The 19,533-nt window shown below is 37.4% G+C and overlaps 1 protein-coding gene across 1 annotated transcript in view; it reads left to right on the top strand.

The window, feature by feature from the left end:
- LMBRD1 (LMBR1 domain containing 1) overlaps nt 1-19,533 on the top strand; it is a 142,768-nt gene that overhangs the window by 89,375 nt on the left and 33,860 nt on the right. The window contains exon 6 of the mRNA XM_006835781.1: nt 8,216-8,368. Within this exon, the coding sequence (XP_006835844.1) occupies nt 8,216-8,368 (153 nt within the window). The remainder of the gene's footprint in view (nt 1-8,215; nt 8,369-19,533) is intronic.

Raw genomic sequence — 19,533 nt, 5'->3', positions numbered from 1 at the left:
ACTTTGTTTCTTCTCAATGATTACAATCCACTTCATGCATTAACAGTTATCCTGCTACCTCCCTGTGGTTCCTATTTCCATTCCATCCACCTTCCCATCCCTTCTCCACTTTATTCTTAGGTAAATGTTGCCCTTTTGCTTTTGAATGATTGACCACTCCATGGTGAGCATACCTTACTAGTGTTGTTGCACTCCCCCCTCACCCCCAATAAACCTGTCTACTTCTTGGTTGAAAATTGGACTATGAGGATGAGTTTTGTTCCAGGCCTAAAGGGTGGTTGAGGGCCATAGACTCAGGTTGCTCCAATCTCTTTCTGACCAGTAAACCTGGCCTTTTTTAAAAATTATTAAATGATTTTGAGTTTTGTTCCACATTGTCTCCCACTCTATCTGGGACCCTCTAATGTGACCTCTTTCTGGGCAGTTGGGTGTAGGAGCCAGACACCATGTAGTTCTTCTGGTCTCAGAGTCATGGAGATTGATGTTCACGTGTTCCATTAGTTCACTGGACTAATTGATTCCAAGCCTCTTCAATTCTTATACTCTTTATAATCTTTATACAGAAACTAGATAATAATAGCATACACAAACAAAACCATTCTGGTAAAAGAAACATTTAAAAGCTATAAATAAAAGTAGTAGTAATTAAGAATCTATGCTGCAATAAAATGGTATTTTAAATTTATATAGTTACGTTTATTCCAGGAATGTGAGGATGATATATTGAAAAATATGAGGGGCTTAAAAAATTCATGAAATATGAAATTAAAAGATAATAGAATTTTTCCACAAACATTTTGAAGCTCCCTCATATAGTAAAGTACTTTAGTATATTGTGGTTAAATGAAAAATGTAAGTATTTAAATAAATGTCAAAAAGTGATTGAAAAACTCAATTTGTAGATATGTAATTATGATATGGTATGGTTTAATGCACTGAACTGTAAGGTTGGTTTGAACCACAAGGTCAGTGGTTCAGATTAACCAGGTGCACCTCAGAAATCCTATAAGGGTCGCTATGAGTTGGAACTGACTCAGCGGCGCTTAACAACACCAACAATTGCAATTTAAAAAAAATTTTATTACCAGTTTAGAAGGGAAGAAAGTGAACAAAGGAATATTGTAATGATCGTTGTACATGGTGCATCAAAATATTCCCATTCTTCAGCATTTACATTAAGGTATTAGATAAGAAATAAATAAGGTTCAAACATTGGGGATGAGGAGGAAGGAGGATTAGAGACATTGGAAATAGTGCCTATCGTTTATGTGAGATCCCATCTACCAAAAAAGTTAAAAAGAATCAACTGACAAACTAGTGAAAGTAAGAGTTTATCAAGGTGCTAGATACAGAATTACAAAAATCGTTAACCAGTTGGAGGGTATTACCAAAAAATAATGTAATCTCATTCACAGTAACCATAAATTCTAAAAAGGAATGTCACACTCTTCCTAATAAACATAAAACATTTTGAAATATATAATATTGTTGCTAGAGGAATAAAATAAATGGAGAACTCCATCAATTCTTATTTGGGATGATTCAGTACTGTTTTCACAAATTTTGGTGTAAAACTCATTATAATCTATAAGGGACAAAAATTAAATTTGCATAACAATTCATGTTATATATTTAAAAAATGGAACCTGAGTTCATCTCAAAAATAAAACACACAAAACATTAGAAGAAATTATGAGTAGTTTTATTATCTTTGTTTGTAGATGACCTACATAAATAAAACACAAAACTCGGGTGCTTGTTAAAAGGAAGATTGGTGAGTTTAAAATTTTTATGTTATTAAATATATGTACCAAAAAAAGACATAAAGAACTTTACAGGATCCGTAATAATCTGAGAAAATCATCTGCAATATAAGTGATATGTAAAGAAAATCTTAAAGTCAGAAAGAAAAATTGACCAGCAGTACTATAGAAATAATGGAATAAAGACTCAAATAGAAAGTTCACTAAAGGAGAAATTAAACTGTTTGATAAAAAATATCACCTGAGGCATTAACTCATTAATTAATAATCATTATGACCATGTGCCCCAGGTTGTCTTGAGACAGGGGTTTTCTGGAACATAGAATTTTGAGTTGTATAAGTAGGGTGGGTGGTTGCTACCTTAATTATCAGAGATGGACCAAGTCTTAGAAGAACTAGATTGTTATTTTGTTACTGATTAAAATTTAAGGACAGTTATACTGTTGGTCTACAAGGGCTGTGGTTCAAACCTACCATCTATTCCTTGGAAACCCTGTACAGGGTCACTATGAGTCAGAACCGACTCGAGGGCACTCAGCAACAACAAATACTATTTGGGGGAAATTAAAGCATACAGCTATTTGAAAAGAATTAAATGGCTGTAGACACAGACTCTTACCTTTGAATAATTAAAAGTTTGTTCTGATAGTTCACTTCTAAGAATTTACCTTTCTAAATTAAATGCTCACATTGCATTTGTGTACAAAGATTTTCCTGTCACCCTGTAATGCCAAAAGAGAAAATACTGGAAATAATCTAAATGCTTAATACTAATGTATTTGTTAAATTAAGATACCATGGCAAATGTGCTGTGCAGTGATGAAAAGGAGTGAAGTGGACTCAATATTAAACATCTTCAATATATATAAAAGTTGCAGGGCAGCTAAATATCTTGTTCATGTAAATGGTATGGGCTATCGGTACCAACTCAGTGGCACCAAACAACAACAACAACAACAACAGTGTACCCATAATACCACACCAAATCGTAACTACAAATCTACAAATTGAGTTTTTCAAACACTTTTGGGTATTTACTAAAATACTTAACATTTCTTATTTAACCACAATATATTAAAGTACTTTGATATATGTTGTTGTTAAGTGTCGTCAAGTTGGTTCTGACACACAGTGACCCTGTACAGGGTTTCCAAGGCTGTAAATCTTTACGGGAGCAGAAAGCCTCATCTTTTCCTGCGGAGCAGCTGGTAGTTTTGAACTGCTGTTCTTGCGGTTCGCAGCCCGATTCATTAACCACTATGCTAGCACTCCTTATATATGAGGGGGCTTTAAAATGTTTGTGGAAAAATTTCCATTATCTTTGAATTTCATATTTCATGAATTTTTTTGAAGCCCTTCATCCTCACATTCCTAGAATAAATTTAATTAGTTAAATGTAAAATACTATTTTATTACAGCATAGATTCTTAATTGCTAATATTTTTATTTATGGCTTTCAAATATTTCTTTTACCAGTATGGTTGTTTGTGTGTGTGTGTGTTTATGCTATTATTATCTAAATTCTGTGTCAAGATTATAAAGAGTGTAAGAATTGATGAGGCTTGGAATCAATTAGTCCAATGGACTCAGACTTGAACATGTTACCATTAGAGACCAGTCCATGGAGAAGGATACCATGCTTGGTTAAGTGGTGGCTCAGTGAAAAAGCCAACCCCCAACCCCCAATGAGATGGATTGGCACAGTGGCAGTAGTAGTGGGCACAAGCTAAACACTGATTTTGAGGATGGCACTGGACAGGGCAGTGTTAATTCTGTTGTGCATAAAGTTGCTATGAGTCGGAACCAACTTGATGACAGCTAGCAACAACAGTACAATTGCAATGAATTTTTGAACCCAGATGATAAACAGAATGCTGTGGGGAAGAATGGTTAGTAGTGTCATTTTTTTGCAAGTCTTTTAAACTTGAATTTCAGAGAAGGTAACCTGACCGTAAAGTGTTCTCTGAAGGACAGAAGAATAGGATGGGCATCTCCTTCTGGAAGATAGATTTAAACTAATGCTTCAAGTATGTGGTATGAGAAGAGTTCACTAGTTTCTTTCTATCTCAACCATACAATTTTTCTCATAATTTTCATTCTAACGTAAAAAAAAAAAATCTTGCAAACTGACTTAATTGAGTCCACTGAAACAAACTCAAATTAATTTGCGACTTGAAAAATACTTTAGTAGAGAGAGTAATGGATATCAAGTCTGCTTTGCCAATTGACTAAGTCATTACATTATAATAATTTGGGTCGGAATAACAAACACTAGGAAGAGAATCCAAGAGTCAGCCAACTATCTCAATTGAAAATATGTGAATATACACACCTTGTGTTAAAAAAAAAAGTTAACCGTGAAAACTTCACTTCACAGTGTCTACATGTATTCTATACATGTATGTATGCATGTATGTAAACACATAAATATGATTTTTGTTATACATAATAGCTAACATTTCTTGAACACTTTCCACATATCCAAAGTTGTTTGTTCATTATGCATTTATTCTCCTTAACTCTTTAAAATAATCCTCTGAGGTATATAATAGTATTATACTCATTCACTTGATGAGGAAAATATGGCCCACAGATGTTATATACATAATCGGTAGAACCAGAATTCGAACTTAGGTTCCTATTGGTAACATGTCCAAAGTCTGAGAGATGACGTCTCACCATATTGGCTTCTAAGGAGCATTTTGACTGTACTTCTCCCAACACAGAATTGGTTTTTCTTCTAGCAGCCCATGATACTTTTAATATTCTTCTCCAACACTAATTCAAATGCATCAGTTCTTCTACAGTCTTCTATATTCATTGACCAACTTTCACATGCATAAGAAGCTCTTGAAAATACCAAGGCTTGGGTAACGCTAACTTTAGTCCTCAAACTGATATCTTTTATCTTGAACACTTTAAATAGATCTTCTGCAGCAGATTTACTTAATGCAATATGCCATTTGATTTCTTGTATGCTCCTTCCAAGAGTATTGATAATGGATACAAGCAAAATTAAGTCTTTGACAGCTTCAATGTTTTCTCCATTTATCGTGATGTTATTTATTGGTCCAGTTGTGAGGAATTTTGTCTTCTTTACATTGAAATGCAACCCATACTGAAGGTTGTGGTCTTTGATCTTCATAAATATTTTAAGTCCTCTTTGCTTTCAGCAAGCAAGATTGTATTGTTTGCGTAGTACAGGTTATTATTGAGTCCTCCGATCCTGATGGTACATTCTTCTTCATATAATACAACTTCTCAGATTATTTGCTCAGCATACAGATTGAATTGTTGTTGCTAAGTGCCATTGAGTCGGTTCTGACCCATAGTGACCCTGTATAAGGTTTCCGAGGAGCACCTGGTGAACTTGAACCACCAGCCTTGCAGTTCAAATGGCTTTGCAGCTTGGTGCATTAATCCACAGCACCACACCAGGATTCCAGACAGATTGAATAAGTATGGTGAAAGAATACAACCTTGGTGCACACCTTTCTTGATTTTCAACCATTCATTGGCTTCTTATTCTTTTCGTACAACTGCTTCTTGGTCTATGTATAGGTTCCTCATGATCACAGTTAACTGTTGCAAGATTTCAATTTGTGTTCCACCAATTCCCAGAGCCTTGTTCTTTGCTAATGCGCTTAGTGCATCTTGGACTTATGCTACCTCTTGAATATCTTTTGATCATCATCCATTTCTTTTTGGAACAGTGACTCTGTATTCCTTCCATTTTCTTTTAATACTATCTATATCATTCAATATTTTACCCACAGAATTCTTCATTACTACAAATCAAGATTTGGATTTTTTCTTCAGTTCTTTCAACTTGCGAAATGCTGTGTGTGTTTTTCCCTTTGGTTTTCTAACTCCAGGTTTTTGCACATTTCACTATAGTACTTGACTTTGTCTTCTCAAGCGGCTCTGAAATTTTCTGTTCAGCTCTTTTACTTCCCCATTTCTCCCATTTGTTTTAGTATCTGTATGCTGGAGAGCAAGTTTCAGAGTCTCTTCAGACATCCATTTTGGTGTTTTTCTTCTTTCTTGTCTTCTTAATGACCTTTTACTTTCTTCCTGTATCATGCTCTTGATGTTATCCAACAGTTTTTCTGATCTTTGGTCATTATTGTCTAACACATCAGATCTGTTCTTGAGATGGTCTCTAGTTCAAGTGGGATACGTTCTAGGTCATGTGTTGGCTCTCATGGACTTTTACTTTTCTTCAGCTTCAGTTTGAACGTGCATACAAGCAATTGATAATTTTTCCACAGTTTGCCCCTGGCTTCGTTTTGGCAGATGATATGCAGGTCTTCTACCATCTTGTCCTACAGATATATTCAGTTTTGTGTGTATTCTATCTGTTGAGTTCCATGTGTATAGTTGTCTATGTTGTTTCAAAAGGTATTTACAATTAATAAGTTCAATATCAGGAGTTCAAACTCACCAAGCACTCCTCAGAAACCCTATACAGGGTCATTTTGAGCCAGAACCAACTCAGCAGCACTTAACAACAATCCTCTAACCCGTAAATTACTCTGCTCTTTGTTTCCATCCTTTTCTAATTCATTGCAGTGACCACACAGCACTCACACCATACTCACAGTTATGGATGGAGCTCAGTAAGGAAGCTGGTGTTGTTAAGTGCCTGTGAGTCCATAGTGACCCTGTTTAGGGTTTCTGAGGAACAGCTGTTGGGTTTGAAACGCTGATCTAACCTTGAGGTTAGCAGTCCAGTGCTTATCCTCCAGCACCAAACAAGAAGTTAACAGGTTACAGTGCAGGATTAGAAATGCTCAGGGCACAGTTGTTTTCATCAGGACAACCTCTTCTCAGCTGTACCCACAAGCAGGCTTCTCTCTGTCCAGGCAAAGTTACAAAGTTCGGACTGCTGATAAATGCTTGCAGGGCACACTATTATATTATAAGCTTCACCCGAAGGCATTTATCTCTAGTTTCCTGAGTCAGTCAACCTAACTTCTACCAATTAAGTGCCTGGAGGCACCCCACTCTGAAAGCCAGTCTCTTGCCCAAAGTCACTTGGCTTTCCTTGGTCCTTGAGCTGGGAAGCCCACCAATCTGTCTTGTGATTCTGGTGCTGCTCTGCTCCTCCTCCTCTTGCACTTCTCTGGTGCAATAACTTTATGTTCCTGGGTCAGAGAGGTTCAGTGTGTAGGTATCTCAAGGTCCACAGTATGTGCTCCACTCCTGGCTCTTTTTCATGGAAATGTAGTCCCCCACTATTTCTTCTGAGATGGCTCATTTTAAACATGTTACACTTCAAATTTTGACAGTCACAGTTAACTTTGTTAACCACTCATAACTGAATTATTATTCTTTCATCATCTTCTTCCACCTTCTCTTACCCAGACCCAGATGAACAAACACTTTGTTTGATGGGAGTTACAAAGACTATGGGTAGAAGTGCCCTATAAAGTAAATCACTGTACTGCAGTACCCTCGTGTATGTTATTTTAGTGAAGATAATTATACTCCTATGTATGCAAAATGTTCTCTCTTGACCAATATCATTAGCATCTCCTAGAAATTTGTTAAAAATACAAATTTTAGGCCCCATCCAAAACCTACTTAATTAGCTTCTCTGATCTAATTAGATTTGTTGTTGTTAAGTGCCCTTGAGTCGGTTCTGACCCATAACGACCCTGTATAGGGTTTCTGAGGAGCGGCTGGTGAGCTTGAACTGCCAACCATGCAGTTCAACTGGATTTGCATTCTGGCGCATTAATCCACAGTGCCAGGTGATTTCTTTGCATGGTAAAGGAGCCTGGTGGAACTAGACTGCTAACAGCAAGGTTGATAGCTCAAACCCACCAGCCATCCATGGGAGAAAGATGAGGCTGTCTAGTCCGCCTAAGAGTTAACATTCTCAGCATTCCTGTCTAGTGTCACTGTGAGTTGTGATAGACTCAAAGACAGTGGGTTTTGGTTATGCTAAAGCTCAGTAGACAATTAGGTGAGGCATGGGAAAGGATTGTTGGTGCCAAAAGAGTGTGGAGGTACCAGGATATAAAAAGATCATAACTATGTAAATCTCTTATTAAAAATATTTGGGTATCATCTTCATTTTATCTATGATTTCAAACTTAGGGTCCACTAAGATAATTGACCAAGTTTCATAAATTAAGAAAAAGCACTTTATAAATAAATGCCTGTTTTTCTAGGGTGTTTAAATAGTATCTCTCTCCGTATGACATTATCATACTATTGGAAAATCAGGGCTCAAGAGGAGTTTCAGTCTGAATGTTCACACATCCACATGTTGATACTGATCTACTTTAGGAGATTTTTGGTTCATTGAAGTTATTTTCACCCCCACAGTTTGTAAATTTGCCTTTGTGTCCAAAAACTTTTTGCTGCCTTATCTCCCAACTATGAATGTGGGTACTTTATTAAGAGCTTAATGTTAAAAATTATGTTTTCTTTTCTGTTTGCAGAGCAAAGATGGTCGACCTTTGTCAGCAAGGGATAAACGCGCCTTAAAACAATTTGAAGAAAGGTTACGAACACTTAAGAAAAGAGAGAGGCACTTGGAATTCATTGAAAACAGCTGGTGGACAAAATTTTGTGGCGCTCTACGTCCCCTGAAGGTAATTAGAAAACTATGCTGTCACTCTTCACCCTCATTTAAAAAATACCGTTCAGAAGGCTTGAGGTTTTTCTCTTGGGGCATTATCCTGTGCTTGTAAAGGCATGGATTTTGAAGTTAAAAGAACCTAGTATTGAATTACAGCTCTCCTCTTTGGTACATCAAGCAAGGTACATTATTACTTCTCTTGAGCTTCATTTACTCATATAACATAAGGATTCTAGCATAGTTATTGGGAAATTTAAATACACACATAGCTGAGTGTGTGTAGTATACTGCCAGCATTATTATTTAAGCTTGTACTTTTCTATAAAAAGGAGATCTAGGATTAATAAACCCGTATTGTAAATCAGGAATCCTAACTAAAAGTAATAGAATTTACCTTGTTGTTAGAGGATATGTTTCTGAAAGTATGTAAAACATATTGCATAAGAAGGAAAAATTGTTCTTTTTGAGACCATCATTTGCCTGCTTTGAATTCTTGGGACAGAAGTACCTAAACTATAACTATCTTGAGTTAAGGCCATCGTAATATGTCTCTGGGTCTTAAAAAGTAGCCGTAACTAATGGCCAGAGACCTCTCTATATGCCCAGTCTGTATCTGCATTGCAAAGAATATTTTAAACACCAGAGCTTTGTAGACAGCTGTTGTTAAGTGCCATCAAGTCAGTTCCAACTCATAGTGACCCTGTCTAGGGTTTCCAAAGAGCAGCTGGTGGGTTTTTACTGCTGACTTTTTAGTTAGCATTTCCATGTTTATCCTAAAGCATCGCACAGGACAGCAATTTATAATTCAGAAAAATCCTGTCAGTAGACTGGATTTTGCAAGCAGATTAAGCAACATGAAGCTTGAAAGTGGCTTTTGGCTAAAAATTTTGAATCCAGGTGTGGCACTGTCAGATAAGCATTGGACTGCTAACTTCAACATCAGAGGCTCAAGCCCATTAGCTTCTCCTCAAAAATCCTATACAGGGTCGCTACGAGTCAGAACCAACTCAGTGACAACAGCAACAACAAAAGACTCTTGAAGATCAGTCAAGTGGAATCCTGGTGCTGCTATGTGTTCCTCTTATAATGAGAAAGGAAATGCATTAGCTGCTTACAAAAAACCCAAACAAAAAACACTCCTCTTCTGAAAGACTTAGTGCTACTTTGTTAGTCAATTGCTCCATTTTAACCTTTTATTGGAATAAATTTTTTAAAGATTCATCTGTTTTTTTCCCCCAAGATGATTTGTTTTCTTAGCCACAAAGGTATATGACATTCTTCCCAACCCTGATTTAATCTTAAATTTTTTCTAGTTTTGTATAGTCTTATCAATAACATTGGCTACCTTTTTTAAACCTGTTCTATCCTATTTCACTTGGAGTCCTGGTGTGGCACTGTGGGTTAATGTGCCAGACTGCAAAGCTGTTTGAACTGCAAAGTCGGCAGTTCAAGCTCACTAGCTGCTACTCGTAAACCCTATACGGGGTGATTATAACAACTTGACGGCACTTCACAACAACAACAACATCCTATTTAACTTAACATACAGATTTTTAAAATCAGCACAACAGAGCCACAAAATGAATGGAAGAAAACAATCTGCACAAAGCTACTGTAGCATAAGATAATACAGGTTACAGGATAGACAGTGAAGGGAAAGGCAATATACAATAAGAGGGAAGTTGATAGATAATGACAGATTCAGGGGAAGACACTGGGAAGGATTAAAGAGTTATCCTGCAATAACACACAACCTATATGGGTGTGGAAGAGAGTGGAAATATATCCATGAATATGTGTAAATTTGACAGAGGATATTTGTACATGTGTATTGACCTATGAAGTAAATATATTCATGGATGTGGTGGAGTATAGAAGGGACAACATTATGAAAACTTCCTACACATAACCAGACACCATGAGGGAAGGAATGATTATCAGGGCCTGTGGGTTTAGGACAATGGTATCAGGTAACACAGAGGTCAGTTGGCATAACACAGTCTACAAAGATACTGTTCTATGTCTACTTTAGGATAGTGATTGGGATCTTAAAAGCTCATGAGCAGCACTGCCCAGAAGAAAAGAGTGACGAAAATTGAAGACACTTGTTCTAAACAATTACTCCAGTGGACTAATGAACTATTGATCATCTGTCTCTATGACCCTGAGACCAAAAGAATTAGAAGAAACTACCAATTGCTCTGAAAGGGATTACATGAGAAGGTTCTGAGTAGAGTGGGTAAAAATTGTAGAACAAAACTCAAAACCATATAAAAGACCAGGCTTTAGTGCCTCTTCAGGTCTGGAAATGAGCTCATCCCCATGGCTGATTTTCAACCAAACAATATATTAGGGAACAATATCACTACGAAAGTACACATACCTTAGAATAATCAACCATTTGAGATCAAAATGACAGCTTTTAGCCAAGGACAAAGTTCAAAAAGAGGGAAAGTTTTTTCTTTAATAAACTGCTAAATAAATATATTTACAATATATTCATAACCTTTGGTTAATGAAAACTTCAGTCCATCCCCCCAAAATTATGAGGCAGGCAGAATATTACAGTATAACACTTCAACTGAATTAAATATATTCAAGTCAGGATTTAGAGAAATGAAGATACATTTTGAACCAGAAATTCAAAAATTGTAAACAGAAGTGACAAAAGAAACAGGAATCGATGAAGAGAGTTGAATTCAGAATTAAACAAAAGTGAGAGAAGACACAGTTAATTTTAGAAATGAAGCCAGAATTACAAGATGTAAGCACTGGACCATTAATCCCAAGGTTGGTGATTTAGACCTACCAGCTGCTCCTTGGAAACCCTATACAGGGACACTATGAGTCAGACCTGACTTCAATGGCACTTAGAAACAACAACAAAGAAAAACAAACTCAAATCAAAATTTGATAAAAATATTAAAGAAAAGACAGGAAATCAGCCAAGAGAAACAAAGCAAGAAGTAAAAGGGTCAGAAAGAGATTGTTGAAATGTAAGACAAAAGGGAAGGTATGTATATAATTGTATCCTTGAAGATGCATAGTAAATCACTGTAACAGAATACTTAAAGCCATAATAATAATAAAAAAAAAAATTCCCCAAATAAAAGACCATGAGTCTACATACTGAAATAGCCACTTAATACTAGGGAAAATTGATGGACAATTTCCAAGTAAAACCTTTATATTTGAAAGCAAAACCCTCAAAATCCCCAAGTATAAAGATCAACTACTGGCTTACAAAAGCAACATAAGACAATTCTGCTGATGAAATAGAAATTGTGTAACTGTAAATTATTGTTTTTAGGCGCCATCAAACGTGTTTCAGCTCATCAACCCTATGCAAAACAAAATGAAACACGCCCAGTCCTGCACTATCCACACACTTGTTATGTTTGAACTCAATGATGCTGCCATTATGTCACTCCATCTTATTTGGGGTCTTCCTCTTTTTGATTGACCATCCACTTTACCAAGCACAATGTCCTCTTCCATGGATTGGTCCCTCCTACTAACATGTCCAAAGTACAAGAGACAAAGTCTTGCCATTCTCCCTTTTATGGAGCATTCTGACAGCACTTCTACAAAGACAGAGTTGTTTGTTCTTCTGTCAGTCCATGGCATTTTAATTATTCTTCTCCAACACCATAATTCAAATTCATAGGTTCTTCAGTAGTCTTCCTTATTCACTGTCCAACTTTCACATGCATATGAGGCATTTGAAAACACCATGCAAAGGTCAAGGGCACCTTAGTCTTCAATTTGACCTCTTTGCTCTTTAACACTTTAAAGAAGTTTTTTGCAGCATATTTGCCTAATGCAATGCACTTTTTGATTTCTTGACTACTGCTTCCATGAACATTGATTGTGGATCTAAGCAAAATGAAGTCTTTGACTACTACAATATTTTCTCAATTTATTTATTGGTTAACTTATGAGGATATAACTTATGGTTTATATTGAGGTGCAACTCATACTGAAGGTCATAGTCTTTGGTGTTTATCAGTATTTTAAGCCCTCTTCCAGCAAGCGAGATTGTATCATTGGTTATTAGTGAATCTTCCTCCAATCCTGATGCCACCTTCTTCTTCATACAGTCCAGTCTTTAGTGTATTGATTGAATAAGTATGGTGAAAGGATACAACCTTGGCACACACTTTTCTTGATTTTAAACCATTAAGTATCCCCTTCTTCTGGTCTAATGACTGTTTCTTTCTTTTTTAAGTTTTTATTGTGAATTGAGTGATAGTTTACATGGGAGAACGTTAACTTTACACACATCCTATCATTTTTCATTTCATTGTAATGATTACAATCCCCTTCATGTATCATCATTCAACAGTATTTGCTTCTATTCCCTGTTTTTTGTTTTTTTTTGAATATAGACCAAAACACTCAGGAATATGCAATCATTCAAATATCCAAAGGGCATACCCTGCAAGCCTGCCCTCAGCTGCCAGCACATAGCTTTTCCCTCCATGAGTCTAGAATTCCCAGCCTCTCTATCTCTCCATGTCATCATCTCTGCCTTCATCTCTGGTGTCGCTGCTTCTCTGAATAGGGTCTAACACTCTGCTCCCACTCTTCTCCTTTTATGGTCCCAGGGTCCTCTGCTCCTGGACTGCAAGATCAACCACTCTCTTCCTTTTGTAACAAAATGATTACAATAGCAACAATCACAATCAGTCATGATAACAATTACTCACTATTGAATCATAAGAGTCTTATTCCCATCTCCTTTAACCAGCCCCATATAGACAGGTTGAAAACCTTTAAGTGGAGATTCTATCTTCCTCCATACCCTCTGAAACTAAACTCCCTCTTGAAATCTTGTAAGCCAGTCACTTTATGTCCCCCTCCCCCATTGTAGGTAGCCAGTGTCTAAGTTACCCATCGCTGTCAACTCTTTGTACAGAGGGGATGGGAATGATCCTTGCTGTGAAGATTTCTTCCCTCTTTAAGCTACTATATCCATAAGTATAGGTCAAGTTCATCAAATTGTAGCAAGTTACACTTTTGTTTATCACACACACACCAAAAAACTTTTTTTCTTCTTCTTTTCTTTATTCCTTTAGTCGCGTTCCAGTCATCTAGCCATTAAAGCTAGGTCAAAAGGGAGGGCACTGTCTGCAAGTATGGACTTTCTTGTGCATCTCCCCTCTCTTCATATCAGCTGGATGCTTCACTCTCCTCTCTAGGGCTGTGTCCGTGTCTGTGGGCTCAGGAGTCCCCAGGTCTCATCATACTGCTGACCAGTCAGGTCTCACCATACTCCAGGTTGATGGTCAATTGGCATAACATAGTTCATGAAGATAATAGTCTTCATCCTGCTTTGGTGAGCAGCAGCTGATATAAACTGGTATCCTAAGATCACATATAATGTGGTCATACTCAGCCCACATCTTCATTGCTGCTTTTCCCCCACTTTACCTCATCAGTAGACCAGTATGGTCACCATCAAGATTATATGCCTGCTCGTGTATTCCTGTTGAGTTTCAGTCTTGAAAGTGGGTTTGCCCTGAAGGGACTTGATTGTTTTCCCTTGATGGCTCCCCTGTGGACAGCTTGCTCGTTCTTGTGGTAATCAGTCAGATTGCCATTTTTGTTTTTGATTTTTCCTGCTGGTCTTTGTATCAAGAAGTGTCTTCTGTTCCTCTAGCTGCTCCAGACTGGTCTGCTTATCTTTTCAAATGGAAATTTTCTACCTCAGAAGATTCTGGGTAGGGATCAAGATTCCACGTAAGGTCTTATACACTACAAAGGTTCCACAGAAAGCCTCTTTCACTGGGCATATTCTAGCACCCCTTTTAGGTATTCTAGTCAGTTATAGGCTGAAGACAGACGTACAAGCTTTCTATAATCATGTTCTTGTCTGTTCCTTTCTCTCCCCTTCAAGTGTCTAATGACTGTTTCTTAACCTATGTACAGGTTCATCATGAGCACAATTAAGTGTTCTGGGATTTCTATACTTTGCCATATTAGCCACAGTGTGTTATGATCCACATAGTTGATTGTTTTTGTATAGTCAGTGAAGCACAGATGAACATTTTCTTGTATCTCTGCTTCCAGCCAAGATCCATCTCATGTCAGCAATGATACCTCTAATCCATAGCTCCATGTCCTCTTCTGAATTTGGCTTGACTTTCTGGCAGCTCCTGGTTTATGTATTCCTGCAACTATTTTAGAATTATCTTCAAAAAAATTTTACTTTAATGTGATCTTAATGATACTGTTTGATGATTTCTTCATTCTTTTGGGTCACCTTTCTTTGGAATGGGCAGAAATATTGTTCTCTTCCAATCAGTTGGCCAGGTACCTCACTTCCAAATTTCTTAGCATTGATGAGTGAGTGCCTCCAGCACTGTATCAGTTTGTTGAAACATTTCAGTTAGTATTCATTCATTGTAATAGATGCACTATAATAATACAAGCTGTTAATAGGAAAAACTGTACTAAGGAAAGGGGTATATGAGAACTTCTGTACTATCAGCTCAATTTTTTCTGTAAGCCTAAAACAGTTCTTGGAAATACCTTCATTCATATGCTTACTTGGATTGTGGGGAAGGCAGTACGTAACAAGAAGGAAGTTGGCAGAAGAATGATGAAAGCAAGCGAAGACATGGAGAGGAGAACAAGAGTAAAGAAAACAGAAGTAAATACTGTTATATACACAATCCTGTATTAACAATGACTTGCAGGTAGATATATGGATAGATACACAGGCTGAATAGGTGCAGGAGTAAGAATGGAAGTATGCCTACAAATATGTAAAGGTTTGAAAGAGAATGTGTAAATGGATATTTATCTTTGCTGTAAATATACCTATAAATGTCTTGGATCAAACAAGGGACAAAATTGTGAAAATTTCTTAAACGTTACCAAACCTTGAGGGAATAAGTTGCAGGCCAGGAGGCTCAAAACCAGTCTTAAGAGACAGCCTGGTCAATTGGCATAACATAGTTCACGAAGATAATAGTCTTCATCCTACTTTGGTGAGCAGCAGCTGAGTGGCCCTCTCTGATGCAACTATTGGTCTTATCCTGTTGGGAGGAAAGAATGATGAAAATTGAAGGTGCTTGGAAACAAATTGTCCAGTGGACTAATGGACCATGTGAACAGCGATCTGTACTACCCTGAGACCAGAAGAACTAGATGTGTCCAGCTACCACGATCAACTGCTCTGTAAGGGATCACACTGTATTTATTATTATATATGAATACTGTAGTATTTATTTAACCCACTTTCTGTGAATATTCATATTTTCACTGTTGGTTTATTATGTGATAGGAAAAGAAAATGCTGCTCTGAACCCTCTAGAGGGTGCTATTCAAAAATTCATGGAAACATTAGAAAGCCGTAGATGGAATGGAGAAATTGTAGAACAAAACTCAATATCATAAAAATGACCAGACTTACTGGTCAGATAGAGATTAGTGGAAATCCACTATTATGGCCTCAGTCACACTTCAGATCTGAAACTCAAATCACACTACTGACTCTATTTTTAATCAATAGATAGGTATTTAGGAGAGATAGCAACATTAGTGAAGTACTCACACCATAAAATGGTCAACCATTCAAGATCAAAAAGACAGCATTTACCTAAGGACAATATTCAGGAAGGTTGGGAACATGGAGGATTTGAAACAAGAAACACGGGGAGGAGTGTGGGATAAGTGCTATCACACTGAGGAGATTGTAACCATTGAGATGAAGTGTATGACTTGTTGAACCTGTCATCCACTCAGTAAGAGAAGGATGACACTGCCTGTTCTATAAACCCTACATAGCCATTAAAAACCATACGATGCACAGTTCTATTGTGACAGATTCATGATCTTCATGAGTCATAGAATCAATTCAATAGAAACTTGTTTTCGTCCTTTTTTTTTTAAATCTAGGATATTTACAGATACAAGTTTTTCTCAAAGCACTGCTTTCCTTGTATCTCATAACTTGTGTTATTACTGTTGTTGTTAGGTGCTGTTGAGTCGGTACCTACTCACAGCGACCTTATGTACAACAGAACTGGTCCTGGGTCCTGGGCCAACCTCACCCCATTGCTGCTGTCACTGTGCCAATCCATCTTGCTGGGGGTCTTCCTCTTTTCTCTGACCCTCCACTTTACCAAACATGATATCCTTCTCCAGGGACTGGTCCCTCCTGACAATATGTTCAAAGTATGAAAGACAAAGTTTCCTCATCCTGGCTTCCATGGAGCACTCTGGCTTTACTTCAAACACAGATCTGTTTGTTCTTTTGGCAGTCCATGGGACTTTAATATTCTCCTCCAACACCATAACTCAAATGCATCAATTCTTCTATGGTCTTTCTTATTCACTGTTCAACTTTCACATGCATATGAGTTTACTGAAAATAGCATGATTTGGGTCAGGCACACCTTTGTCCTCAGACTGACATCTTTGCTTGTCAACACTTTAAAGTGGTCTTATGCAATATATCATTTGATTTATTGTATATTGATTTCTAGTCTGTTGATTTTCATTCTTGTTCATTTTAAAGTTCATTTTTAAATTTATCTTTTGATTTATCATTTAACCCATTTTTTTTTTTTTAGAAATATATTGTTAAAATTCATATTTTCCTATTTCCCAATTTTCCTTCTGCTATTGATAGCCAAACTTAAGTCTCTTACACTTAGGACATATTATCAGGAGGGACCAGTCCCTGAAGAAGGACATCATGATTGGTAAAATATGGAGAGTAAGGGAAAAAGAGGGAGATACCCAATGAGATGGATTGGTACCATGGCAGCAGCAATGAGCTTAAGTGTGGCAGCAGTTGTGAGGATGGCATGTGACCAGGTGTTGTTTCATTCTGTTGTACAGGGTAACTATGGTTAGAAACCAACTCAACATTGAATTCTCACTCACTGGGAATACTGGTGTAGCGATGTGAGTTAATGCACTGGACTGTAAGATCAGTTTGAACCACAAGGTCAATAGTTCAAGCTCACCAGCTGCTCCTCAGAAACCCTATACAGGGTGGTTGTGAGTCGGAACCTACTCAATGGCACTTAACAACAACAAAGTCTATGCCAAGATATTTTGAAGATAGCTACCTGGCCAACCTACTGGAAGAGATCCGTATTTGTGCCCATTCCAAATTAAGGAGACCTAACAGAATGAAGAAGGAGCTCTGGTAGTATAGTGGTTACGAGTCAGGCTGCCAACCTCAAGGTCAGCAGTTTGAAACTACCAGCTGCTCTGCGGGAGAAAGATGAGGCGTTCTGCTCCCGTAAAGATTTACAGCCTTGGAAACCCTTTGCAGGGTCGCTATGAGTCAGAAATGACTCCATGGTACTTAACAACAACAGAATGCAGAAATTATTGAACTATATCATTAGTATCACACACAAATAAAATCTTGCTGAAGATAATGCAGAAACAGTTACAGTAGTACATTGATAGGCACCTATGAGAAATTCATGCGAGATTCAGTAGAGGATATGGAATGAGGGGATATCATTGATGATGTCAAATGGATCTTGACTAGAAGCATAATATCAGAAAGATGTTTACCTATGTTTTTTTTTTTTTTGCAAAGGCATCCAGCTCTGTGGGTCATAACAGACTATGGATAACAGTGCAAAGTATGGGAATTCTAGAACACTTCATTGGGCTCATGCAGAACTTGTGCACAGAACAACAAGGACAGAATAAGGGGATGCTGAGTTGCTTAAAGTCAGAAAGGCGTGTGTTAAGGTTGCATCCTTCCCCTATCCCTAGTCAGTCTGTATGCTGAGCAAATAATATAATACATTGGACAATATGAAGAAGAATGTGGCAGCTGGATTAGAGGAAGATTCATTAACAACCTGTGATTTGCAAATGACACAACTTTGCTTAATAAAAACAAAGAGGGCTTAAACTACTTACTGATGAAGATCAAAGACTACATTCTTCAGTATAGATTGCAACTCAATGTAAAGAAAACAGATATTCTCACAATTAGACCAGTAAGTAGCATCATGATAAGGGAGAAAAGATTAAAGTTGGCAAAGACTTCATTTTGCTGGATCTACACTTGTCATGGAAACAACAGCAAAGAAATCAAACAATGTGTTGCATTAGGCAAATCTGCCGCAAGAAACCTCTTTAAAGTGTTAAAGAGCAAAGATGTCAGTTTGAGAACTAAAGTGTATCTTATCCAAACCTTGCCTCATATACCTTTGAAAGCTGCACAAAGAATAAGGAAGAGTAGAGAAGAATTGATGCATTTGATTTATGGTGTTGACAAAGATTGTTGACATACCCTGATTCTTCTGCCAGAAGAACAAACAAATCTGTCTTGGACAAAGTACTGCCAGAATGCTTCTTAGAACAAGGTGGCAATACTTTGTCTTATGTACTTTGGCCACATTTTCAGGAGATAACCAGTTCCTGGAAAAAGACATTATGCTTGGTAAAGGGTCAACAAAAAAGAGGAATAAACCACTACCACCATCAATAAGATGAATTGACACAATGGTTACAGCAAATAGACTCAAACATAAAAATTGTAAGGATAGCACAGAACTAACTGAACAGTATTTTGCATAGAATGAGTCTGAGCTGACTCCGTGCACCTAACAATAGTAACATTGATTTCTAATTTCATTCTGTTGTGGTCAGAGAATATACTTTATATGATTTTAGTCCTTTAAAATCTCTTGAAACTTGTTTTATGGCTCAAATATGGTATATCTTGCAAAATGTTTATATGTGCTTGAAAATATGTATTGTACTGTTGTTGGATAGTGTTCTACAGATGTCTTTTAACTATTTAGTTGATTTATCATGTTAAGAATTCTGTTTATGACGGGTCTCTTGTGAGACAACAGTGAATAATTGTTATCAGGACTGATTGTGAGGGTCAGAAATGTAAAGGTAGATGTTTTATAGCAAGGAGGGGAGTGATTGACTTTTCAGTCTAGGAGCAGAGGTCCCTAGGACCATCAAGGGAGAAGAGCAGAGAGCGGGACCCTACCCAGAGAAGCAGTGATGCCTGAAATGGAGCCAGAGGTAATGACGTGGAGCGATGGAGCAGCTGGAGACTTTAGACCCAGAGAGGGAGAGTGACTGTGTGCTGAAGACCTGGGGGATACCGGGAAGGATTGCCTGGAGGGGATTGTAACCATGGCAATGAGACGATATAGGATAGAATGAATGTAA

Source organism: Chrysochloris asiatica, unplaced genomic scaffold (genome assembly GCF_000296735.1).
Source record: "Chrysochloris asiatica unplaced genomic scaffold, ChrAsi1.0 scaffold00019, whole genome shotgun sequence".
NCBI classification, from domain to species: domain Eukaryota; kingdom Metazoa; phylum Chordata; class Mammalia; order Afrosoricida; family Chrysochloridae; genus Chrysochloris; species Chrysochloris asiatica.
The sequence above is the reverse complement of the archived record's forward strand: the minus strand, read 5'-3'. Positions and strand labels throughout refer to the sequence as shown.